This window comes from Sciurus carolinensis, chromosome 4, assembly GCF_902686445.1.
Source record: "Sciurus carolinensis chromosome 4, mSciCar1.2, whole genome shotgun sequence".
Lineage (NCBI taxonomy): Eukaryota > Metazoa > Chordata > Mammalia > Rodentia > Sciuridae > Sciurus > Sciurus carolinensis.
Window position 1 is genome coordinate 162,092,279 of NC_062216.1, and position 27,537 is coordinate 162,119,815.

The 27,537-nt window shown below is 37.9% G+C and overlaps 2 protein-coding genes across 3 annotated transcripts in view; both read right to left on the bottom strand.

Annotated features, from left to right (window-relative positions):
• The window catches only part of Cry1 (cryptochrome circadian regulator 1), a 75,665-nt gene extending 48,898 nt beyond the window's left edge, over positions 1-26,767 (bottom strand). The window contains exon 1 of one of the 2 annotated variants that reach the window (XM_047548746.1): positions 25,809-26,767. In XM_047548746.1, coding sequence (XP_047404702.1) covers positions 25,809-25,966 — 158 coding nt within the window. In that variant the 5' untranslated portion in view covers positions 25,967-26,767. The remainder of the gene's footprint in view (positions 1-25,808) is intronic. The other variant, XM_047548747.1, reaches the window with a different exon arrangement.
• LOC124982968 (translation initiation factor IF-2-like) lies at positions 26,032-27,300 on the bottom strand. The gene is made up of 2 exons (XM_047549807.1): positions 26,688-27,300; positions 26,032-26,600 (listed from the first exon to the last, which is right to left on the bottom strand). The coding sequence occupies exons 1-2, from the start codon at positions 27,298-27,300 to the stop codon at positions 26,032-26,034; spliced, it is 1,182 nt and encodes a 393-aa protein (XP_047405763.1).
• Between the last annotated feature and the right edge of the window lie 237 nt (positions 27,301-27,537).

A 27,537-nucleotide genomic window follows, 5' to 3' on the forward strand; every position in this document is an offset into this window, starting at 1 on the left:
CCCTTTTTACCTACAGCCACTTCCCTTTCCACTTCTATACCAACTTGTGACACAGTGTGGGTAGGAGGTCTGCCAGACAACAGCACCATGCTGTTTGGTTTTCCCAGCCACCATGATCATGAACTGAAATAAACCTCTTGTTTTTATAAAGTATCTAGCCTCTGATATTATGTTGTAGCGATATAAAACAGACTAAAACTGATGAGTTGGCAAACCAGAAAGTGATATAACACAGGAGTTTAAAAAGATAAAATCCTGCCAAGCAAAGTGGCGCACACCTATAATCCCAGCAGCTCGGTAGGCTGAGGCAGGAGGATTGTGAGTTCAAAGTCAGCTCAGCAATTTAGCAAGGCTCTAAGCAATGTACCAAGACCCTGTCTCTAAATAAAATATAAAATGGGCTGAGGATGTGGCTCAGGGGTTAAGCGCCTCTGAGTTCAATCCCTGGTACCAAAAAAATAAATAAATGAAGTCCTGCATATCCAATTATGAATCAGAATGGGAAAAAAAAAAGAACGATCAGCAGTAGGGAAATAAAGAATGCTCTTTCTCTCTATCTATAGAGTTTTCTCATAAGTCCAAGTTGTGAAGATGAGAGGATTAGTATACACTGAAAATTGCAAAAATAAAAACCATTATGTTAACAGGAATGTTAAAATATAAAATTTTTTAAAAGACTAAAAATGACAATACAATCCTTTAAAAATTAATGCCAATGGCAAGAAAATTAACAAGAATACAAGCCCATAACTAAGAATGATATAATATTAATAAATGATAAAATACAGAATGTCTTTTTCCTTTAGCTTCTGGTAAAGACACATACACACTCCAACAACAAATTTTGATAGGAATGCACGAACCTAAAGAAAGAACCAAAGTCTAGGATATGTGTTTTGGCAAGAGAAACAGAAAATCACAGATACAGTGAATGAGCCCATTGAGAAGAGTAAGTCACAGAACTGGAGATGAGAAAATAAGCCTGATTTTTGAAGGTGGATATGTGTAGGGGAGTTTCTAAAAGGCATAAGCTTATATGTTTGCATGTTAAGATAACCTCATTTCGGGCTGGGGATATAGCTCAGTTGGTAGGGTGCTTGCCTTGCAAGCACAAGGCCCTGGGTTCAATCCCCAGCACTGCAAACAAAAAAACCTCATTTCATGTTCTGACAATATCATTAGACTAATAAATACATGGCAAAGTTAATGATGACGTACTTGGTGAACAAGATACAAAATCATGAACAATTAGCAATATTTAAAACTATGGATTGTATCCAATACTACACTGCTGAATGAGTAAATGTTAACCTGGAATGAAGACTCTAATATTAAACACACCATGAAGTTTTCTGTACCTGTACATCTTGACAATGTCATCATTACATTCAATTACACAAAGAAGCTAGAAGGATCTGAAATGCAATCAATCATGCTTTATATTAAACTATAAGTACAGACATGGTCTGGGGAAAGTAGTTTAACCTCATTGAACCAATTTTCCCATCTGATAAGTAGAATACATGAGTGTCTTTCAAGCTTTTTGAGAGTGATTCATAGTAAGAAAAATGATCCAGTACAGCTAATTATGTATATGTCTGTGGGCCCAAAACAAAAAAGTTTCATAAAATAACTTGCTCTTATTATATTCCCTGATATTTTCTAGCCTATTTTATTATTCTTAATGCACATTACAACACACAAAATTGATTTCATAATAAAAAATGGAACATGAAAAATAATATACTAGACTTCCAAAGTTATCAGTAGCTCTATAATAAATATTTCTCTAATTTAGATACTGAGAAAAATACATAACAAATCAGAGGCTATATTTGAAATAGTAACAATGATCTCAATGATAAAAGTCAGAATAATAGCTGAACATGGGTTGAAAATAAGAGGTATCCATACAAGTAAGGCTCTGAATTTAAGTTCAGAAATGATCTCAACATTACAGAGCCTGGAAGCAAGTCATATAAAAAAGTTGCCAGGACTTTTAGTTGACTACAATCCTGTTATCTCAGTGGAATCTGCCAGTTTACCCAGTCTTGGTGTACAAGTAATAGATTTTTAAATAAATATTTATAAGTAAATATGTTGGTATTATGCAGATCAAAAAAAAAATTAAGAGATCAATTTTAACCTGGATGATTACTTTTTAAAAATCTTACTTAATCCTCAAACAATATGATATAGGTAGTGCTATGGTTTGAAGGTATCACCCAAAAAGTATATACTGCGAACTTAACCTCCAGTGCAACAGCGGTAAGAAGTGGGACTTTTTACAATGGTTTGATGCAGCAAGAAGGCCCCACCAGAGATGTTTGGCCCTTCCATCCTTGACTTCCTAACTTTCAGAAGCAAGAGTCAAATAGATTTATATTCATTATGAATTACATAGTCTGTACAATTCTGTTATAGCTGCACAAAATGGACAATGGTAAGTAGAGTATTATCTTTACTAAAAATAAACAAACTATTCAGGAAAGCTAAATATCCTACCCAGATCACAAACGTTAATGGGTAAATGCTAGAACCAAGCGTTTAATCCAGGTCTTTCAAAATACAATCTATTCAGAAACTCTTATCATTGTTTATTAAACTTTCTATTTTATTTTTAGAACAAAGAAAATTTATTTGGGCTTAATCAGGATTATAATCTGGGATAGACTCAAGCGGTCTTGAAAATGTGCATCCTAAACTTTCTATTCCTTATTAAACTTTTTATTAAAAATTTTATTAAAGCATCTATGACTTTAGTGGGTATTTAGCATATAAATTGACCACTAAATTCAGGTAAATAGAAAATCTATAAAAATGTTTAATAAAAGATAAGCATTTTAATAAATAGTAATAATGATGATTGTTTCCTACTACAAGATTGTACCAAGGTGTCTCTTACTTGTAGATGGATAACTATTTTAAGTACTCAAAATCTAATTCGGTGAACTCTCAAACAGCTGACAGCTTACAGCTTCAATTTGGGAAAGAGAGACAAATGGATTCCTAATACATTCTTTAGCTGTATGTGGACTTAGAAAATATTTCTTCAAATTCTGTTTCAATATGCAAACATACAAGATTTTGTTAATATATTCATTAGAATGTCATTGATTTCTTTAAACAAATGATCATAACTACTAAGTGATCAAAACAGTCAAACTGAACCATCAAGTCATCTACTTCAGTTCTATATTAGAAATCCTATTATCTTCAACATTAAAAATATTTTGACACAATTCAAGAAGCTGTAATATATTCTTAAAATATACCATTTAAAGCAAGCTACTAGCAGCACCACTGCTAAAATTGAAAAATCATAAACAAAACTGTCATAAATTAAAGAACACCTGTATATTCAAGCCAGTATTCAATGGTACTGACTCTTCCACACTATATAGCCTTAAGATATCATAAATAAAATAATATTGTCAACAGTTTATTCTGCCTCTTCATCTAGAAGGATGCACATCAATATCTTTATAACTGAATTTCAATCTTTTTGGCAACATTTCCCTACTTCATAAGAAGCTTATTAGTGGTTAATAATTTTTTTCAGTTTAAAACTTGACTGTCATTGGTTTCTTCCAATGATATTTTGCTATGATATTTTATATACAATGCTGCTTGATTTTATACAAAATGTTATTCATTTTAACTTAAATGTCAATGTTTCACGGTGTTAGCATAATGTTCTCTTTTTACTTAGTGTAATGGCCTCCAGGTTTATCTAGAAGATGACAAAGAATTTTCTGCCTTTTAAAGGCTGAATAGTATTCCATTGCTATATATGACACTTTTTATTTTATTTTATTTTTTTGCAGTGCTGGGATCAAACCAAAGGGCTCGCACATGGTAAGCAAATACTGTACCACTGATCTCTATGAGATCATTATTAGTCTACTCTATTAAGGCTAGTGCCCTGATGACATAATTAACTTCCATTAGGTCCCACCTCTTTTTTTTTTTTTTTTTTTTTGGGGGGGTGCTGAGGCTCGAACCCAGGGCCTTGTGCTTACAAGGCAAGCACTCTACCAACTGAGCTATCTCCCCAGCCCCCTAGGTCCCACCTCTTAAAGGATCCACCATTGGGCTGGGGTTGTAGCTCAGTGATAGAGCGCTTGCCTAGCATGTGTGAGGGACTGGGTTTGATTCTCAGCACCACAAATAAATAAATAAAGGTCCATCAACAACTAAAGGCGAGGCAAGCACTCTACCAGCTGAGCTATCTCCCCAGCCCCGATCCACCACTATTTTAACACTATCACACTGGGGAGCTTTCAGTCAAAGAACCTTTAAGGAACAAGTGGCATGAAAATCACAGCACTTTCAATATTTATTAAGGAAAGTAGAAAGGAAACAAGGGAAGGAAAAGAGAAGAAAGAAATGAGTGAAAAAGGAGGGGAGAAGAAAGGATAGAAGGAGGAAGGAAAAAAGGGATAGACGTGAATGTGTAACCATGTGTTCACCGTAGCATCATTCATAATAACTCATGCAGGAAAGAACCCAATTCTAGTGTGGAGGGTCCAGGTTTCTATACTGCCCTCTATTTTCCCCTAAATGGTGCTAGGATAGGAAAAGGAATGCACAATATTCAAGAATTTTCATTAACAGCTCCTAAACTGGAATGATATAAATTGTGAAGTTTGTGTGGTTCTATGGGAAAAGACTCTCTCTCTCACACACACATATACACATCACACACAACTACTGATACTAGAAACCTGGAAATCCATGTTTCCTGCATGTAACCACTGCAGGACGGCAGGGTTTCAGAAGAAGAGGGAGGAGTTATCAGGGATTGCCATTTTGGGCCCTGTGGGATAAGAGAAAAGCCAGGAGGAAAAAATCAATTATACTAATTGTAACTATAAAAAGCAATTTACCTCTACTACTAAAGTCCTAGCAGAACTAAAAATAAAAAAGAAAAGAACTGAGATACCAAAAAGATACACCAAAATCCCAGAGTGAAGCTCTCCTTCCTTTTCCCACCTCCACCAATTCTTAATACTGGAACCAAACCCCACAAGAACCCTTATCATTATTTTGCCTAGGGATATCACAATGCAAGGGGAAGGAGATTGAGGGAGTGGTGGACAGAATGGTGAGCAATGTTTTTCAAAGACTCCTAACCACCAGAACAGACACTCAAGGGTGAAAATACAGCTTCAGAGTCCCACAATGAAGAGATTTTAAATCCGAAACCTGAGAGTATGCTCCCATGAGAAGTAATTCCCTACACTATATAGGAAAAACCCTGGTACAGAACTCTAAAACAAGCTAAGACAGAGCAGAGTCTAGCTCTTGAAGCAAAAGCTATGATATAATGGAGCTTTAAACAACAACAACAATACATACACCCTCAAGTAGACACATGTAGATTAAACCTGATATTTCAGCTCCCAATATAGTGTATAGGAAAAATGTTAAAAGGTCTCAAAAAGGGAGTTTAGGAGACACACATATCAAAATGGACAGTGTCAAAAGCATGTCCTAGGATCTGCATGCTGAAACCTATTTTCAAAAAACTGAAGACCTAAATAGATGGATATACTATGTTGAAGACCCAAATAGATGGATATACTATGTTGAAGACCCAAATAGATGGATATACTATGGTCATGGATCAGAAGACTCAAAACTGTCAAGACATCAATTCTAACCAAATTCATCTATAGATTCAATGCAATCTCAATAGAAATCTTGACAGGAATTTTTGTGGATATGGACACTTCTAAAATTCACATGGGAAAGCAGAGGAACAAGAATGAACAAAACTTTTGAAAAAGAACAAAATGAACAACTTTGGAGGACTCACACTGATTTCAAGGCTCTCTGATGTTGTTCAAGGGACAAATACACAAATGGAGGCTAGAGACACAAATAAGTTCATATAGATTGATCTGACTTTTGACAAAAATGTAAAAGCAATTCAATGCAAAAGAACAGTTTTTTTTCAACAAATGGTAGTGAAACCACTGGAAGTCTAAATGCAACAAAACTGACCTCAACACAAATCACACACCTTACACATGGATTAATTCAAAATAAAACACAGATGTAAAATGTAAAGCTATCAATGTTTCAGAAGAAAATGAAAGGAAAATCTTTGTGATTTTGTGTTAGGCAATGAGTTTTTATGGCATCAAAATCAATCTGCGTGTGAGGCGCTGGGTTCAATCCTCAGGACCACATATAAATAAAAAAGAAAGAAAGAAAGAAAGAGAGGGAGGGAGGGAGGAAGAAAAAAAGGTATTGTGTTCACCTACAACTAAAAAAATAAAATATTAAAAAACCACAATTCACACAAGAGAAAAATAAGCAGAATTTAAACAAAGAATTTTTTTTAATTGCTCTCTGAAAGACACTGTTAACAGATGAAACAGCAATGAAACAGCAAGTCACTAAGAGGGAGGAAATATGTGCAAATAACATTTTACTATCTGACAACTTGTACTCAAGGATAAAGAATTCTAAAAACTCAACAAGAAAATAAACAACCTAATAAAAAATGAGCAAAAGATTAGCATACATTTCACCAAAGAAATGCAGATAGAAAATAAGTATGCTAAGAGGGAAAAAAAGGAAAAATTAAAATCATAATGAGATGCCAGTTAATTCTTAAATAGAAAAGAAAGAACCTGACAATACCAAATGATGCCAACAATGAAGAGCAAGTGGAACTCTCATTCATTGCCAGTGGAAAGACAATTTGGAAAGCAGTTTGGAAGTTTTTAATAAAATTTTAAAAAGACAAAAATGATAAAATAACAGCAAAATGATGTAAAAGGATCACATAGTTAAGAAAAATAAAAACCAAAGTTTACCATAACAGTTTAATTAAATTAGAAATGAAGAAGCAGAATCCACACAATATATCCAAATAACTAGGATATGCAGGAATTGTAGGAGACCAAGTAGGTCACAAAAATTTGAAAGAGAAACAGTGAAGTGATTAAGCCATACAAAGAAAATAGGAAAGTCAAAGTCAATCCAACTTAATTAGTAAACACAACAATGGAATAGAAAAAGTACTGAAATATGTTAGAAGAAAATGTTCCTGAAACAGAACTACCAATGGAAAAGAAAGTTTCAGGAAAAGTTGATAGAGAATGAGTGACCCTCAGGCATTATCATTATTAGGGTACTGAACTGCTAAAGTTAAGAAGAGAACTATGCAGGTATCTATTTTAAAAAAAGTTAGACATTTAAAAGTGCAATAAAAGTTAGAATTGAGGAAAATAACAAAATAACAATGGTTTGCACAAACAGAAGTTTCTAAAACTGGTCTGGAGATTGGTGATCCAGGGTTACTAAGGCAACGCCATGAAAACTGTCAGATACTAGAATCCTTACAGATCTAGGGATCTGCCATCCCTAGAGTGTGGACTTTGTCTTCATATTCCAATCTGACTGCCAGGGCTACAAACATTACATCTCTTTTCCAAATAGCAAGATAAATAAGTTAGAGTAGGGCAAATATCCTCCCATTTTAAGTGGCCTTCTCACAAGTATCTCATGGTTTACATTTCAATGGCCAAAATTTAGGCACATGGTCATCCACAAGGAATGTCAGAAAAATGTAGGGTGCTATGTCATTAACATAGATGAAACACACCTGCAATAACTTCACAGGCTACACCACTTTCATCAGTGGCAGTGCACTGAGTACTTGTGGGTCACCTGGTAGTCATAAGTCAGGCAATCACAGCTTCTTTTATTTCACATCTTTCTATTAAATTTTCTAACTGGCTGTTAACATATTGTAGGGTGTCAGCAAAGTACAGCTTGTGAGCCAACCCAGTTCACTGCCTACTTAATAAAGTTTTAATGCAACACACACATGCTAATTGTTTCATGTTATAACAGGAGAGTTGGGTAGTTAAGACAAAGATTGTGTGGCCTGTGAAATCTAAATATTTATTATCTGGCCCTTGATATAAAAAGTATTTCAATCTCTGATATATAGGAAAGTTATTGCAACTTTTTGAGGTGAAATTCACATAATACAAAATTAATCATTTTAAAGCATATTATTCAGTGGCATCTAGTATATTCCTATTATACAACCATTGCCTCTAGTTCCAAAACATTGGCAATACTCCAAATGTATTAACTACCCTGTAGCCATTAAGCAATCACTCCCCTTTTCTCTGCCTACCCTAGGCTACCACTAATTTGCTTTCTGTTCCTGTGGATTTACCTAGTCTACATGTTACCTGTAAATGGAATAACATAATGTGTGATCTTTTTCTTTTTTTTTTTTTTTTTGCGGTACTGGGGATTGAACCCAGGGCTTTGTGCTTACAATATGCGATCTTGATGTCTAACTTCTTTACTTATTATAGTGTTTTAAACATTCATTCATGTTGTAGTATATCATTCCTTTATTTCATTGAATGGATATGTCACATTTCAAAAATATATTCATCACTTGGTGGACATCTGAGGTCTTCCAACCTTTTGGTGATTCTGAATAGTACTTCTGAAGCCAGAATTGAGGACATGCAGTTAGTGGAGAACAGGGAATCAGGTAGAATTGAGAAAATGGAGGCCATCTGAGTCTGAGAAGTTGGAGACCCACCTCTGGGAGAACGGAATGCCAAGGTCTCCGGAGGCCTTACCTGCCTATACTACCCCTCCCAAAAGGCTGCAGGCAGGGAATTGCAAATTAATGCCCCCCCCACCTTACCTGCCTGAATCGCTCCATTGGCCCTTCCCCCTGCCCCTTTGCTTCTCATCTTTTTGCCATCTTACCAGCATCTCCTGGGCCTAATCACAGGAAGTAGGCAGGAAGGAGAGAGATAATGAGGGGGAGAGGGCAGGAGAACAAAGGAGACTCTAATCTATAAAAGGGCAGGGCGCTCTCACTTCTTGTGATACCAGAATGCCACTCCTGGCCCCTTCTCCCTCCCTGGAGAAGTCTGCATTACTACCATTAATGCAATAATAAAACTTGCTTCACATGCTTGCCTCCCGTGCTTCCCTGGTGTTATACTTCAACATTTGAGGAAGCAGAACTTGTCACCAGTAACTGGCAGTATCACTTCTATGGGTACTCATGTATCAGTTTGTGTTTGAATTCCTGCTTTCAATTACTTTTGGAATTCTAGGAGTGGTATTGCTGGGTCATATGGTAATTCTGTGTTTAACTTTTAAAGGAATTACCAAACTATTTTCCACAGTAACTGCTTTATTTTACACTATGTTATGAGGGTTCCAGTTTCTCCACTTGTTATTTTCCTTTAAAAATTTTTTGTAATAGTTATCCCAGTGGTTGTGGAGTGGTACTGCATGGTGGCTTTGTTTTGCATTTTCCTAATGAGTAATGATGTTGAACCTCTTTTCATGTGCTTGTGGCCATTGTTTGTATTTTAAAATAGATATTTAACTACTGCAAATAAAATAGAAAAAGACAGCAACATCAACAGAAAAATGGGCAACAATATTGAAAGACCATTAATTTACAGAAGGAATAAAACCTCCAAAACTAATATGTATGAGAAGAAATATGTTGAACATATTAGTAACTAGAAAAGTACAAATTAAAATAATCCGAGTAGTAAACCTGTTGGACAAGTAAAATTTAGAAAGTTAGGTAGTGTTAAAATGTCAGGATATAAATTGGAATACTCATGCAGTGATAATGAGAATAGAGACTGGTTCAGCCATTTTGAATAGCTACCTGCCATCCTCAGTTAAACCAAATGCAATAGTTTGGACAATGGATGTCCTTCAAGTGTCCATGTTTAAAGGTTTGGTACTCAAGGTAGTGCTATTGGGAGGTGCTGTGAACCTTTAGGAGGTGGGTCCTAAAGTTGGTGTGCATAGGTCCTTGAAAGAGGCTACAGAATACTGGTCTCTTCACTTCCTGGCTCATGATACAAGTAGCCTGTCACATATTTCCACTATGATGTGCCACCCTTGCCAGAGATCCAAAGCAATGGGGCTACCTGATCTTTGACTAGAATCTCTGGAACTATGAGCCAAAATAAATCTTTTCTCTTTATAAGTTAATTGTCCCAGGTAGTGCATTATAGTAATGGAAAAGTGACTAATATACCAAGTATGGTACTACCCTTTGTTCTAGCAATTCTACTCATTTACACATATGTTCTTAAAAAACACATAGTCACACAGCATAATCTGTGGTGTCAGGAAGTTGTAATTAAACAGGTAGTTATCACTAACATAACAGAAGGTAAAATATGATGGATGCCCCACAGAGCATTATACAGCTGTGAGAGACAAAGCTTTAACGTGAGATGATCTTAAAAATTTAGTGCTTAAGGAAAATAACAGAAAAAGGTATACAGCATGATAACATCTATGAAAATTATAAATAAATGCACACTAAATAATATCCATTTTGTAAGAACATACAGCTAAGAGATGATAGACAAATAGACTTCTGCTACAATTTGGACCTGGAATATCTCCCAAAGGCCCATGACTTAGAGGCTTACTCCTCAACCCATCACTATTAGAAGGTACCATAAACTTTTAAGAGATATTTAGGTCATTGGGAGCATATCCTTGAGGGGAATAAATGGGATCCCAGCCCTTTCTTCTTCTTCTGGCTTTGCAGCCAAAGGTGAGCAGCTTTGCTTTGCCATGCACTCCCCACCACTACCATCTGACATCCCCATCAGAGGCCTAAAAGCAACAGGTACACCTGATCATGGACTAGAACCAAAATAAATCTTTTCTTTTTATAAGTTCATTATCTCAGGCGTTTGTTATAGTGATAGAAAACTGACTAACACAAATAGAAACACGGCACATGACCAGTTTGTAACAAATAATAAATTTGTTTATAAGAAAAATTCAAATAGGTATAAAGGAGACCAAAGAAAGAAAACAAGCAAAAGTCCTTACATAAATCAGTCATTATAATGTCTTGAACTATAGACAAAGAACTACAACTAAGAAGAACTATACCTAGTCACATATCTGAATTCTATTTTAACACCTTTTCAGCCTTCCCGGATATTTCAGGTATATGATCATATTGTCTAAAATAGCAATAATTTTACTTCTTCTATTTTTATATCTCTAATAGTGCTTTAGTTGGTACCTTTGGCACAATGATGGTAACAGCCACGATAGCCAGTATTTTTATCTTGTTCCATAGAGAACTTCTAAAATTTACCCATTAGCAGGATGTTGGCTTTTGAGCTGATTTTATTTTTAACCAGGTCTCCTTCTATTTCTGACTTAGTACTAGTTTTTACTAAGGACATATGTTGAATTTATCAAGTCTTTTCAGCATCTAAGGAGATGATTGAATGGTTTTTCTTTGATATATTAAAAAGAACAACTTATATTAATATGTTTCTAATACTGAATTACCCTTGCACTTTCAATATGGATATAGGGTATACTTTTAAAGTATGTTTCTGTATTCTATTTGATAAATCTGTATTCAAATCAATCCTCTTATTTTTTTATTATGTTCTAGAATAATTTACATAGCACTGAAGTCACATGTTCCTTAAACCTTTGGTGGAACCCAACTATGAACCTGTTTGGACCTGATGCTTTTGGAGGAGGCAACTTTTTGAAAACATTATTTACCCTCTCTGTAAGACTATAAGAGCTACATTTTGAAGAGATTTTAAAAATTAGAAAACTAGCTAGCAATAAGATACAAGAAGAGGAAAAACACAAATACCTGTTAGTAATGTAAGAAAGTGATTAACAGCAATTGTGGTGATAATAAAAATAAAAGAATATGATGAATACCTTTAGCAACACATATGAAAACAGAAAAGTAAATTCAATGGTAGATACCTTAGGAAAATACAAATTAATATCAAACTCAATTAGCAATCTGATTAAAAAGAAAACTTAAGAAAACTAATACTGAAAGTGAAAAGTATGTCAAAGATAATCTATGTCAGGAATTGTTTCACTGCAATAAATAGAAATATACTCAAATTAGGTCCAGCATGGGGGGGGAATGTGTTGGAAAATTATAAGAATATCTCATGGAACCTGTGCTCAAGAAGTACGTCAATTCTAAGGATTCTGGAATGTGAGATACTGATCCTTTTTAGAACTAAATTGTCTTTTCTTTATTCCTTTCTGCACATGCACTCATTCTTTTCTCTATGCCAATATGTAGATCTTTATGACTGCTCAGTGCCAAAACCCAGAGTCAATCAACTAACGTCTCTACAATTCCTTTCCCAAATTTCTAAGTTTCAAATTGGTAAAGCTTGGGTCAGCTAATGATTCTCAATCCAATAAACTATCTAGCAGAAAAAGAGAGAAACTTAGGTTATAGAGTTAAAAGCTACGAAAAAGGAGGGTAAGTTCATCCTTCAGAAAGGGTTTTGATGTGAACAGTTTAACATACAACAGGTGCTCTGAGATATCTATAAAAAGAATATGATTACTTCCGAAACTCCCTGACCCAAATTACTTTATGGGTGAATTTTAGCAAAGTTTTAGGGAACATAGGTATTCAATGTTATTCATACTAGTCAACATAAAAAAGTACATAAAGATAATGAATTTACAAGGTTAAGATGACCCATTATAAAAACCTAATAAAATCAGCTCCCAAAGGAAAATTCTATGGATTAATTACACTTTGGAATAAAGACGGTGCTATGGTTTGTATTTCCAATTCCCCCCAAATCTCATTAGTTAAAGGTTTGATTCCCAGTTTGGTGCTAAGAGGTGGGACCTAGTGGGTGATTTTCAGGCACTGGGACATGCCCTCAAAGGGGAATGTGGGAATCTGATCTCTTCTGTTTCCCAACCACTGTAAGGTAACTGGCTTTAACCTGTCACATGCTCCCCACCATACAATGTGCCCCACTACAGGTTCAAAAGCAAGAGGGCGGATGATGGACTGAACCCTTCAAAAGTGTGAGCTAAAATAAACTTTTATCTCTATAAATTGATTATCTCAGATATTTACACAAGTGATAGAAAGCTAACACATTTTAAAGTTTATGTATAAATAAGCATACATATTCACATATACATTCATTCATGCTTTCATATTTTTTATACTACAGTGGTGTAATAGTTTAAAATATCTTAGAAGGGATATTATAGACAGACATGTTTTCTTAATACCATTTGAATTCTTTATAATGATTATATTTTTGATCAGAAAAAATTTACATTTGAAAATTGAAAAGCCTATGAACAGATCTAAAAATAGAAAATACTTAAAGTATGGTTAACATAACATTTCAGTGAGGAAATGATTCAATAAAGAGTATTGGATGCCGGAGCAGTGGCACATGCCTGTAATTCCAGTGGCTCAGGAGGCTGAGGCAGGAGAATTGCAAGTTCAAAGCCAGCTTCAGCAACTTAGCGAGACCCCTGTCTCAAAATTAAAAAAAATAAAAAATTGACTGGGGATGTGGTTCAGTGGTTAAGCATCCCTGGGTTCAATCCCTGGTATCAAAAAAAAAAAAAAAAAAAAAAAAAGTATTGGAATAACTGAGTATTTTGAGAAAAATAATTCATTTGGAGAAAAAGAAGTTATAGCTCAACTTCAGTGTCAATATTCTATTCTGAACAGAGGTTTTTATGTATAAATGAAACTATAATTGCTTTAGTAAAACACAGGAGATAAAAATTTATGTCATCTTTGAGTAGGAAATGCCTTTAAAGCTTATCACTAATAATATAAACAATAAAAATATGGATAAAAAAAGTTTAACATACAAACACACATTTTCCTTTTAGTTGGAGTCTTGCTATGCTGCCCATGCTGGCTTTGACCTTCTGGGCTCAAGCAAACCTCTGACCTCAGAATCCTGAGCAGTTGGAACTATAGGCATGCACTACTCTGCAGGGGTAACAGATATATTACAAAAAAAAAAAAAAAAAAAAAAAAAAGCAAAGATGGCCATTCCTTTTTGTTTTCCCATAGATCCCCTTTTAGTACTTTCACAAATTCATGTCCCTAATTTTAATTATCACCCCTCAAAGTATTATTTCCAATTATATATACACATCTACTCCCAATTTCTCTTCCTAGCTTCAGTTCCTGCTAATCAATTATACTTGAATGTCATGCTGTTCCTTTAACCTCAATATAACTAACCTCCCAAATTACCATCTTACCTCCCAAACTAGCTCCTTCTGGAGACTACAGAATGGGAGAAAATCTTTACCATATATACCTCAGATAGAGCACTGATCTCCAAGATATATAAAGAACTCAAAAAACTTAACACCAAAAAAAAAAAAACCCAATCAATAAATGGGCAAAGGAACTGAACAGACACTTCACAGAAGAAATACAATTGATCAACAAATATATGAAAAAATATGTTCAGCATCTCTAGCAATTAGAGAAATGCAAACCAAAACTACACAGAGATTCCATCTCATTCCAGTCAGAATGGCAATCATCAAAAATACAAGCAACAATAAATGTTGGCGAGGATGTGGGGAAAAAGGTATACTTACACATCGCTGGTGGGACTGCAAATTGTGCAACCACTCTGGAAAGCAGTATGGAGGAGATTCCTCAGAAAACCTGGATGGAACCACCATTTGACCCAGTGACTCCACTCCTAGGCTTATACCCAAAGGACTTAAAATCAGCGTAGTACAGTGACACAGCTACATCAATGTTTGTAGTAGCTCAATTCACAGCAGTTAAGTTATGGAACCCATCTAGGTGCCCTTCAACAGATGAATGTTAAATAAGTGGTGGTATATACATATACAATGGAATTACTCAGCCTTAAAAAATGAAATTATGGTATTTGAAGGTAACTGGAGTTGGAGAATATAATGCTAATAAAAAAAAGCCAATCCCCAAAAAACAAAGGTCAAATGTTTTCTCTGATATGTGGATGCTAATTCACAGTAGGGCGGGGGGGGGGGGGGCAGGAATAGAGGTACTCTGGGCTAGACAGAGGGGAGTGAAGGAAGGGAAGGGAGTAAGGGGGGAGGAACAATAGTAGAATGAATCCAACATTAATATCCTATGTACATAGGATTGCATGACCTGTGGAACTCTACATCATGCACAATCAGGAGAATAAGAAGTTATACTCCATTTATGTATGATGTGTCAAATTGCATTCTACTGTCATGCACAATTAGAACAAATTAAAAAAAAATTTAAGCTAAAAAAAAACTAGCTCTTTCTGGTTTTGTTATGTGTTTTTGGGGGGGAATCTTAAAATGCAGAATAACTACTAACTTCTCCTTTTCCAAAACTTTCCAACATGTCACCAAATCAAAGGATGAGTCTTTCTGCTCTTTTCTTTCTTTCTCTTTTTTTTAATTCTTCTTTTTTTAGGATTGCCCTTTCATTCAGTTTTTCTTTCCTATTCTAATTATACCACCCAAAATTATGACCTATATTACAAAACTATTAACACTACACTTTAAAATTTAAAAAGTATTTTATCCTCAAAATTAGAATCTGACCACCCTTTCATAAGTCTTGGCCAGCACATTCTATGGCATAGTAATTTAATTTTAAGGTATTCCATTGTAGTCTCCTGGTAGCCTATAACATTTGAAACAGTACAATTAAATAAAAATACAAAAGTCATTAAGATATTTTGATGGTGCTGAGGGAATAGGTCTGGGTAAAGATAAAAATGGCAAAAGTAAGTGGAGTCAATAGAATTCCCCTTTTAAAACTATTTTTTCCCCTTTCATTTCTAGGAAACCCTAATATTCTATTGTCTTATTCCATTTTCTGCTGCGATAACAGAATACTTGAGATTATGTAATCCATAAAGAAAAAAGTTTACTTACTAGCTCATGGTTCAGGAGAGGGGTAATATTTTACATGAGAAGGCAGAAAAGGCCTCTCCAATTAAAGGTATTCAAGAAATGAGCCATCCTACAGTTTGAGGGAATAATGATCCATATTAGCAAAAGAAAATGCAAAGGTTCAAAAGCTACCAGTGGTCTTGAGCATGGGAATGATCTTCAGGTGTAAAAAATATTACTGTGGATTTCACATGGAAGAGACAGGGAAGGCAGACACAAAAGTGGAAGTAGAGAATTTTGGAGCTATTGAAGTAGTCCTGCAAGAAATGCTGGTGGGTAATATAGTGGAAGTGGATATTTGGATAGATATGAGATTTAACTTAAAGAAAAAGTCACAACAATTGCTGATGAACTAGATATGAGACATGAGATAAAAAGTATGAATAATGGTTTCTGCAGAGCAAGGAGGTGAATGTTGCCATTTATTGTGATGCAGAGAAATGACAGGAGATGGGAACAAAAATCAAGCTTTATTTGCAATCCACATAAAAATACTGGATATGTGAGTCTGGAATTCAAGATAGAAGTCAGTACAGGAAAGCTTGATAGGAAATCATCAGATATTTAGGTAAGGAACTAGATGAGAGCACCTAACAAGTAAATGTGAATAAAGAAATGAGGAGGAGAACTGATACCTAGAAGGAAGTCTTACATCAAAAACTGTCAAAGCAATGTGCATTTTTACAGGTGTTGTTTTTTATGATTGCTTTTGAAATCACTAATTGTGGACACAGTAGTATCAGATAAGAGAGGGTTTTTTGTTTTAGTACCTCCCTTTTCATATGAAGACACTGACTTAGAATCTCCTTCAGGAAACATTCTGGAACTCCTCTCAAATCAGTACCTCACACCCTGCTGCCCAATACACATGCCTGTGCACACACACACCTCCCCAGAACACACCCATCAACTATCTCCCTACAGTTGTCTTTCCTTTGTGCTCCCATGATTATTTCTGCATATTTCTACTGAGGTTCCAGTCAACACCCTATATTCTAATTGTTATCTCTCTATATATCTAATTACCCTTAGTGCTGTAAAAAAATTTCCTTTATGGGTAAGAACTATGACTTTTTTTTTTTTTTTTTTTTTTTTTTTTTTGCTTTTTGCAGTGCTGGGAATTGAATCCAGCCCTTTCATTTGTGAAGTGCATGCTCTACCACTCAGCTATATCCCAGTTTTGACCTTCATCTTTGTATCCCCAGTTCCCTGTACAGTGCCTGGCAGGTAAGAGGCTTTCACTGAGTGTTTTCTGAATGAATAAATGAAAGGGAAGTGACTTAACTAAGGTGAGTCCCATTGTTATTTAGTAGGAAAGCAGGTATTAGCAGGTAGGTTTTAGGATAGCCAGATGTTCTAAACTTGTTTCAGTCTGCCAAAGAACTCCAAATACAACCTTCACCTTGTCTATACATATCATTTTCCATTCTACTATGCTCAGTCTCAACTATAAGTCTGGTGATAAACTCCAAATTCACTTTTCCTCACCCTGTCCAGATCTCATGCCTCCTCCAGCTCATTTCTTGCCTCTTCTACATAAATCCTCCCTCGCAGTTCATCCTTTAGACAACCCTCCCACTCCTCCCCATCACCTAACATATACACTTTTGGCAATATCCTGTACAATATGATTTCTATCCTTATTACTATACTGAAGTGCTCTCTCAAAGATCACTAAAGCATTTATAACAGTTACAGTATAATTTTCAAAATGATAAAATTGTGACCCTCGTACAAATGTGAAATGAAAATGTGGTGTCTTAAGTCTATATTGTGTTGCTATAACAAAATAACTGAGGCTGGGTACTTTATAAATGAAAGGGGTTTATTTAGCCTATAGTTTTGGAGACTTGAAGTCCAAGATCAGGAGGACTCATCTGTTCAGTCTCTGTTATGGGCTGCGTCCCACCAGCTGTTACCACAGGGTAGATAAGTATAAAGGTAAAGTATAAGTATAAACATGCAGAGGGGTTTCAAGCATATTGGATATCCCCACTTTATAAAAACCTGCTGTTGGAAGACAGGCATTAGTCCCTTCCAGGGGTGATGTTCCCATGACCCAGTTACCTTCCACTAGGCTTCACTTCTTAAAGGTTCTATCACCTCACACAACCATGTGGAGACTAAGTTTCTAATACATGAACCTTTGGGAAACACACTTGAACTATATCTAAACCATAGCATATGGCAATGATTTTATTTCACCATTAATTCATGAAGTAACTAGTAAGATGTTAAAATTCAATGATTATCAGTGAAGATCTGGTTTACAGAGATTTGTATTTCACACTCTACAAAATTCATTTGCACAGCACAAAAGAGGAATCATTTGTATTGGTACAGGCAGGAAAGATTTGTACTGCTATTAGTTTTCTGCAACTTAAATATTTTTACCTTTTTACAGAGTCATAAAACAGACTAGTCAGTCAAAGACAAAGTTTCATATTCCTTAATCATTATCCTATAGTCCTTCAGATAATATCTAGCACTCCTGATATTTGGTAATTTCTTTTGTCCACTTTGAAATCCTTGACCATTTTCCTGCATAACTACCAAACTCAACCTAATCAGCACAAGGCAGAAAAATTCTTGTCATATTTGGTTCTTTCCAGCACAAAGCAGAAAAATTGTTGTCATCTTTGGTTCCCGTGATAACAGTACTCTTCTGGCTCTTCTACCTCTCTTATTCTCCTCTGTTGCCTTCACCAGTTTCTATTCATCTTAAGTATTCACCAAAGTTCTGATTGGGTCTTACTCTACACAGTCTCATACAATCATGCTTCATCTACTCATATAGGAATTGCTCTCATATCCACATCTCTAATGTCCATAATCCCCAGACATGAATGTCTATTTCTCCATTTTCCCATGTTGGTATCTTAGCAGTACTTCAAATTCACCAATGACCCAAACTAAATTCACTATTTTTCTCATCTAAATATGGTCTATTCCTGTGTTCTATAGCTTAAGCCCATATTATCTTACATCAGAACTATTGACAAAACCTCGAGCAATCTCTCGTCTCTCTACTTCACTCAGCTATCAAAGTTATGTTTCCCCTGAGGTCAAAGCTTCTCTGAATTGTACCACTTTCTGATCTGAGTTCTTACATAACAGGCATCTGTTGTTTCAGAGTACCCACATACCTCCTACTCTTTCAACTTCAGGTACTTCAGTCCAATTGAGTTGCTTCCAGTATTGAGGAACACAACTCCAGTAAAGACAATCTGAGGTTCACAAGGACTGATTCAAAAACTATTTCCAACTGAGCTACTAAAGTGCCATAAAACTTCTAACACGTCCGAGGTTCACAATGACTGGTTCAAAAACTATTTCCAACTGAGCTACTAAAGTGCCATAAAACTTCTAACACGTCCGGGACAGAGGCACAAGCTTTTTACTGTTGTAACTACCATGCCATTGCTATATTTAACCACCAGAGGACAGCCTGTTTGAGAAGTCAAGGCATATATGAGGTCTGGAGATGAAAAGAGAGAAGTCTGACACTGGTGACATCTTCTGAGTCCTAGCATCAACAAATGTCCAAAGTCAGTTTCCCTAGGATTGTTCAATTACACCTGCCAATAAACTCTTTTAGTTTAGGCCTGTTTGGTCTCCACAAACAAGAGTACTAAACAATACTCCCTATCTTTTCTTGCACATATGATTGAGCTATACCAGCTTCCTTGTCAGTATCAGAATATCATGCCTTTCCTTATGTTATTCCTTCATTCTGGAATTTTCTTCCCTTTGCTTGGAATTCCCTTCCTTTCATTCTTTGCTTATTAAGATTACCTCATACTTGAAGGATCAGCTCAAATGTCTAGGTGAAACAACTGCCCAAACCTGGAAAAAGCAGCAAAGGGTCACATTATATAGGGATTTTAAATAATTCAATGGCTTTTTGACCTTTAACCTAAGGGTAAAAAAAAAAAAAAATCACAGAAGGGTTTTAAAGCATAAATGACATGATCATATTTTCTACATTGAAAGAACTCTAGTTATTGTACAGAGAAGGAGTTAGAAGAGTTTGGCAAGAGGGACGATAGCTTACAGACTACTTAAGTAATTTAGGTAAAAAGAATGGTGACATGGGGTAAGGTACAAATATATTGTCACCATAATGCATTTCTATCATTATTTATTTCTGAATAAATTTCCCTCTGTACTGCAAATTCACTGAGGGCAGAAATATTATCTGTTGACTATCAATTATCCACAGAGATTAGCAAAGTAATCAGCACACACTTTGGAGGAACTCAAATATTTGTTAAAAAATGGATATATAATTGATCTAATCCATAATGTGAGCAACTTTGTAAATGGTAGTATCACTTATGAAGATAGAAACACAGGAAAAGTTAGTTTGGGTTTTTTATTTGTTTTTGAGCAAAAGATGAGAGAGAAGATGAACTTTCTATTGAACATGCTGAGTTTAAGTTAATATAATACATGCAACTACACAAGTAGATATATTGGAGAGACACGTAACTGGGGATCAGGAGAGAGAGCTGGGCTGAAGATAGTGACATGAGAATTTGGGGCATAAAAATGGTAACTTCACGAGAAGAGATGAGATTGTCTAGAAACATATAAAATGAAAAATGAGTGAAATCAAAGACCTCAGGGGTATTCAAAGAAAAAGAAGCCAAGGAAGAACACTAACAGATTTGACAGAAAAACAAACATAGGAGGGTCTCTAACTAAAGCCAAGGCAAGAAAAAAGTGGGGCAAAATGTATCAAATGTTGCAAAAACTCAAGGAGTGAAAAGTTTAAAAGTGTCCTTTGGATGAGAACACTTTTGGTAGAGTTGGTGGGAGTAGAGCTGTAGAGTAGTTCCAAGTGGGTTCAAGGGTCAGTAGAAGATAAAAAAACACAAAAAAAAACAAAAAAAAACAAAACCCTGGGGCTGGGGTTGCGGCTCACTGGTAGAGCACTTGCCCAGCGTGTGTGAGGCCCTGTGTTGGATCCTCAGCACTACATATAAATAAATAATAAAATAAAGGTATTGTGTCCATCTACAACTAAAAATACATTTAAAAAAGATTAAAAAAAAAAAAAAAACCTGAAATCAGCAATTTGTAGCCAACTTGTTCAAGAAGTTTGGTTATTAAGGAACTAAGCTACATTGTTACAGGAGAACACAGTCAAGGATACATTTTATTCCTTTGTTGTTGTGGGCTTTTTTGTTTTGTTGTTTCACAGAGTTTGATCTTAAGTATGTTTAAATGTTGATTGAAAGTAACCTTTAAAAAGAGGATACAGCTGGGACTGGGGTTGTGGCTCAGTGGTAGAGCATTTGCCCAGCACGTGTGAGGTACTGGGTTTGATTCCTTGCACCACCTAAAATTAAATAAACAAGATAAAGGTATTGTAGATTCCTTGCACCACCTAAAATTAAATAAACAAGATAAAGGTATTGTGTCTATCTGCAAATAAAAATAAAAGAGGATAAAGTTGAAAAAGGTGAGAGGATAAATAATTTAAAAAATGAACAAAGTCTTTTAAATGGATCACAGGCAAAAGGAATGCTTCTGAATAGAGATGGCAATACCTCTTCCACTGAAATCGTACACCAGAAAGAAAAGGTAGCATTTACAGATTCAGTTACCGAAAAATCAAGAGACTGTACATGTGATAGCTTCAACTGTGTAATGAATATGTTGAAGTTTAAACAATGAAAGTAATCTGTTCATTGGAAATTTTTTTCTAAGTTATGAGTTTAAGGTACACACTAGCATCTAAATAAAATAAAGTAATTTCTCCATCCCTAAACCCTAGACTTCTAAGGAAAATTTAAACAATCTATATTAAACACTAATTATGCTGTAGAGAATATAAAAAGGGCTCCTCCCCCAGATATCTTATAGCTTGCTTCCTTATTTCCTTTAGGGTTATTTTCCCATTCTGCTTTATTTCTCTCCATTGCATTTAACACCATCTGGCATATATTTGTTTTGGTGTCTTTTTTTTTCCTACCAGAATGGATGTTTCACAAGGGCAGAGACTTTTTCTGTTTTACTTACTGTTGTAAAACCCCTGCACCAAGAATAGCACTATCATGAGTTGGTATGAATAGGGACTAAGTTTTTATTTAATGAAATAACTTCTCTTCAACAAGGTACAATCTGTTAAATGGGGGAGAAATGATTATATGAAGACTACAACCGTTATCATCTGAATGTCGTGTCACCCTCAAATTCTTCTGCTGAACCTTAATCCCCAAAATAAATAATATTTAAGAGGTGATTAGGTCATGAGAACTCTACCTTCAGGGGTGCCATAGCAAAGAGGCCCTAGAAGCTTATTCCCCCATTCTACCAGGTAAAGACAGACAGAAAGTGAAGGAAAATACCCTCACCAGACACCAAATATGTTGGTGCCTTGATTGTGGACTTCCCAGCATCAGGGAGAAATAAATCTGTTATTTATAAATCGCCCAATATAAGGTATTTTGTTATAGCAGCCCAAACTAAGATACCAATATTCACAAATGAAGGCAGTAAATGCTAAGAGTATATGAGAAGCATGCTAACAAAAAGAGTTCAGAAGACTTAATCATCCCAGATAAGGTAATTTTAAAAAAAGGTATTATAGAAATGGGCATTTGAGTTGGGCCTTGAGAAATAGGGCTAGGGATATATCTCAGTGCTTGCCTAACATATACAAGGCCTTGGGTTTGATCCTCAGTACTAGAGAGGGAGGGGGAGGGGGAGAGGGAGAGGGAGGGAGAAGGGAAAGGGGAGGGAGAGGGATCATATTTTCTACATTAAAATAACTCTAGTTACAGTACAGAGAATGAATTAGAAGGAGAGAGAAAGGAGGAGGGGGAGGAGAGGGGGAAGAGGAGGAGAGGGAGAGAGGGAGGAGGAGAGGGAGAGAGAGAGAAGGGGAGAAGGAGAGAAAGAGAGGGGGAGAGGGGGAGGGGGAGAGGGAGAGGAAAACCTTAGTTAATACCTCCCAACTCCCCAGTATTAAGCAGTCACTATTCTACTTTCTCTCTTTATGTATTTGCCCACTGTGAACATTTCATATAAATAGAAGCACATAATATGTGGAATTTGGGGACTGGCTTCTTTCACTTAGCAGGTTTTCAAGGTTCATTCATATATGTTGTTGCATGTATCAATACTTCACTCTTTTAATGGCCTAATATATAGGTATACCCTATTTTTAAAAATTCCATTAATCAGTTGATAGACATTTGGGTTGTTTCTACCTTTTGATTATGACTAATACTTCTGTGAATGCTGGTGCATAAGATTTTATATTAAAATTTGTTTAATATAATTTTCATAAGAGTAAATTTTCATAAAGTTAAATTTAAGTACTTTATCCTAAGACAATGTTTTTAAGTTTGTTTTAATGTTAAAACATTCTTTTTAAATGAAATGATGGCAACATCAAAAGGTAATTTTGTTAATGTACTTATTGAATAAACAATTTTTAAAATTTTATTTCTTGACCTCAAAAGTCTATAAAACACTGATTAAAGGAAATAAAGCTTCTAAGGAAAACTAAGAGGTTTACCCCTGCAGGCTTGAGGTCATGTACTATAAACGTAGGAAATGATGAGATTCACAGTCAAAAAGGTAGATTTTGAATGCCAAGCTAAGGAGTTTGGGCATTATCTTATAGTCAAGAAGGAAATTAATAAAGCTGTATAAATATAAAATAATTTTGGCTTTAGGACACCCTCTTCCAAAAACAGTAGTTGAGCTACTAGTATACAAAACACACTGAGTGTGGTGTTATAAGATTTGAGTAATCACTCCAAAAAGACCCTTGCCTCTGATACTACCAAAGACACTACAGACAAGATTACAAAAGATTTCAAAATACTAAATCCAAATTTAATTTTCAGTCTTTATCTTACTTATCTATCAGCAGCATTTGACATAGACAAAACAGTCTCTCTTTATCAAACACCATATTTGCAGGGCTGGGGATGTAACTCAGTGTTAGAACAGTTGCATAGCATGTGTGAAGTCCCCCAGTGCCACCAAAAACAAAGCAAACAAAATAACAGTAAAACCAAGCAAACAAACAAAAAAGTAACATAGTCCTGGATTTCTTACTTTATTAGCAGCTCCTTCCCAGTACCCTATACTGGTTCTTCTACAGCTACATAATTTTGAAACATGAAGAGTACCCAAGGCTCAATCTGCACTTATTTTCTTACTATTCTCATACAGTCTCATGGCTCCACCAGAATGCAGCTTCAACAGGGTGGGGATCTAGGTCTGTTTATTCTGACCCCCTACACACACTTACAATAGTAGATGTAGTAGATGCTTGACAAATATTTGTTCAATAAATGGATGGATGAATAAGTGACTATATATATTATCTATAAACTAATAATGCTCCAATTTATACCCACTGCCTGGATCTCTGTCCTGAGCTTCAGATACATCCAACTCCCTATGTGCTATTTCCACCTGGTTGTGTATAAAACAAACTTAAAAATCCAAAAGAGAATGCCCATCATTCTCCCAAGGCTTCTCTGACTGGCTTCACTTTCTTAGCAAAGTGCAGCTCCAATCCTAGTTCCTCTACTCCCAAATTTGGAAATAATTCCTAACTCTTTTTCTTTCTTTCACATCACATATTCAATGTACCACCAAATTATGTGTCCTCTGCCTTTAGAAAATAACCAGCATCTGACTACTCATTACTTCCACTCTTATCACTATGGTACATGCCATTCTCATTTCACCTGGTTTCCCTGCTTTTTGTCCACCTCTACTCCCTAATTGTTTTCAGAATTACAACCAGAGAAAATTTTTTTTCAAACTTCAGCTAGATCACGTCACTTCTCTACTCATAATCCTGCAATTATTTCCACTTCACTCTGAGTAAAAAAGCACAAATCTTGGTAATTGTAAAGTTTCAGTCAGTCTGGCTCTATGACAACTATGACCTCATTCCTACTACTTTCCCCTCACTTATTGTGCTCCAATTATACTGGTTCCCTCAGTTGTTCTTTCCAAAGGTCAAGCACATTTCCACCTCAGGGCCTTTCCCTTTTGTCTGGAATATTCTCCTCCACGTTTGCATCCCCCCATTTCCTTCAGGTCTGCTGTCACCTCTGGAATTCTTACACTGATCATCATCTTTAAAACTGCAATCCCATCCCCACTCTTGCTACCCTCATCTCTTTTCTCTGCCTTATTTTCCTTCACATCATTTACCACCAGCTAAACAACGACGAATATATTTTACTATCTGGGACACAAGCTTGAAGAGGACAAGGATTTTACTGTTTCATTCACTACTACAGCTGACATTTAAATCGGCGCCTGGCATATAGTAAGTGATCAGTAATCAGTCCGTTGAACAAAAGCTTTCATTTCCACCAGGGGGCCTAAAAATCATCTAGCCTGGTTTTTCAGGAAAAGATCATACAGCAGCTCTAGGATTTCTCCCAGTTTTCTGATTCCCTAGAAGGCTATTTTGCCTAGAAAGAAAAACTGTGCTTTACCTTGTCAGCCACAAGGAGGAGTTGAGAGAAAGAGCTGAGCGAAGAGAAATTAGATTATGTTGTTTCCTTTGCTTTTTCTACAAGTAACCTCAAGGGGGAACAAAACTGGATTTGGAGTCGACGGTACTGAATGATTTTTCCCCAGGCTATTTCTGAGTTACCTAGACACACGAACGTAAACATTAAAAACCACAATCCTTGCAACGGCCACAATGAGGCCAAGGGAATCAATCCACAGCCCAAGATCTGGAGGGCGTTTCTTCAGCCCCGCCGCTCACACAACTCCCTGAAGCGGGGGAGGAGTCCCCGTTAGCGCAGAGGCTCCACTTTACCTAGGAAGGCCGAGACGTTTTCAGTCGCCAGGACTCTCTGGCCGCAGAACTACTAGATCAATTCCACTTCGTATCTACAGCACCTACAATTCTTAAAACGGTCTAATAAGCAAAGCGGTCCCGGTTCCAAACCCCCAGATTCGGCCGCTCTCCTGTAATTCACCCGCACCGGATTCGCGAGACACCGAAATCCGTTTCCCACCAGCCTGGGACTCACCGCCACCTGTTGATGCCCACGTTGGAGGAGCCGGCGAACCAGGGGTCGAGGATGTAGACGCAGCGGATGGTGTCGGCGCCCTGGATGCACTCCTTCAGGGCGGGGTTGTCGTGGAGCCGGAGCCCCTTTCGGAACCAGTGCACGGCGTTCACCCCCATGCCCGGGGCACGGCGGGTCCCCAGCGACCTCCTCCACCCAGAAATTCAGAGCAGGAGGGTCCGGCTCATAACCGACGCCTTCGCTTCCAGGAGAACCGCCGCACCCAAGGAGTGAGGAAAGGGCGGCAGAGGGGAGACAGGACACAGTGAGCCCGCGGAGGGGCCCGCCGGCGGCGAGGGCGCAGGCGGCGCAGCTGGAAGATGAATGGAGGTGGCCCGGTCGGCGGAGTCCCGGTGTGACGCCCTTTAGGAGCCGGCGCCCGCTGCGAGCGCCCGGAGGAGACGCATGCCTTCGAGGGCCTGGGGCCCCCGCAGCGCGAGCGAACTCCGGGCGCCCGAGCCGCCACGACGGCCCGAGCTGGCACGGGCAGCCCCAGGAGGTTCGTCACGGAAACCTCGCCCCACCGAGGCGGCCCGTGCGAGAAAACGGCCCGCCCGGGCTCAGCCACGCAGCGGGTCGGCGGAGGACTCAGCCTCGGTGGGCGGTGCTGCCTCTCGGCCCGGGAGCCACCACGGGGGACGAAGGCGGTGGTCGGGGCCGCTGGACGGTTCCCGGCCGGTGACCGGTCCCGAGGCTGCCCGGGTGACTCCACCGCCGCCGCCGCCGCGTCAGCGGCCTCGGCTCCGCCCCCGGCTCCTCATTGGAGGGCGCGCTCCCCACGTGACCCCCGGCACCTCACGTTTCTGAAGTGTGTTTACTACGCTGGCTCTGACTGGGCACTCTGCTCGCGCGCTAGTCGCTTCCACAGAGGCAGCAACAGCTTCATCCCCCCACATGTTGAATCCTTGCCCAGATACCGGGCTCCCTGCTTCTGCCCCTTTCCTCTGCCGCCTGGCCACTGTCCCCTGGAGCCACCCGTGGGGACCACAGGCCCCTGGTGAGGGGGAGGCTTCGCCCCGCCCCGGGGGCTGTGAGCGGCCACCATTGGCTGAGGCTTGCTGAGACCCGGATGAGCACGGGGATGCGGGGAGCTCGCGGGCGCGCGCTGTGCTGGGGAAGGTGCGCGTGCGCTGTCGCTGCGTTCCAGGGGGAATGCTGGCCCGCGCGCTGGAGTGCGCGCGTAGCTTCCTCCAGTGGGCGCGGGGGAGCCCTGGAGACGGTTCCGAGTACTCCGAGTTCCCTGTGGAGCTGGGAGGGGAAGTTGGGGTGGAAGGAAAACAGGAGGAGGCTCCGCTTGACGTATCGCGCCCAAACCATGTGCTTCCATCCAGCGTTCGCCCGAGAACCCTGCTTTGGAGCGCGGGGTCGGCGCCGCCGACCTTTTTCTGTTTGGCGCGGCACCCTTGTTTGTGCTCTGGGAAGACGGGTAACCGGCAGGGCGGGTGCCAGGCATTCCAGAACCCCCTGGAATTTCCTCATGTCATCCATATGTCATCAGTTGCACAGTCCTATCTCTTGCACGCAGTGTGGTTTACAGAGCTCTTGGTGACTGCCGTTGCTACTTCTCCAGGGGCCACGGACTGCAGGCCATGCTGTGCCTTAGACGGATGGCGGATGCCCTTGTGTTCATTCGAGAATCACTGACTGAATGAAACTGGCTCTGTACACAGAGCTGGAGAGAATATCCTGA

What these genes read in the sequence shown, in the direction of transcription:
- LOC124982968 (XM_047549807.1), bottom strand. Translation starts at nt 27,300, where the DNA reads ATGCCTGGCACCCGCCCTGCCGGTTACCCGTCTTCCCAGAGCACAAAC. An exon ending in GCGACTAGCGCGCGAGCAGA is followed by an intron (nt 26,601 to 26,687) that starts GTGCCCAGTCAG and finishes TCCAATGAGGAG; the next exon opens with CCGGGGGCGGAGCCGAGGCC.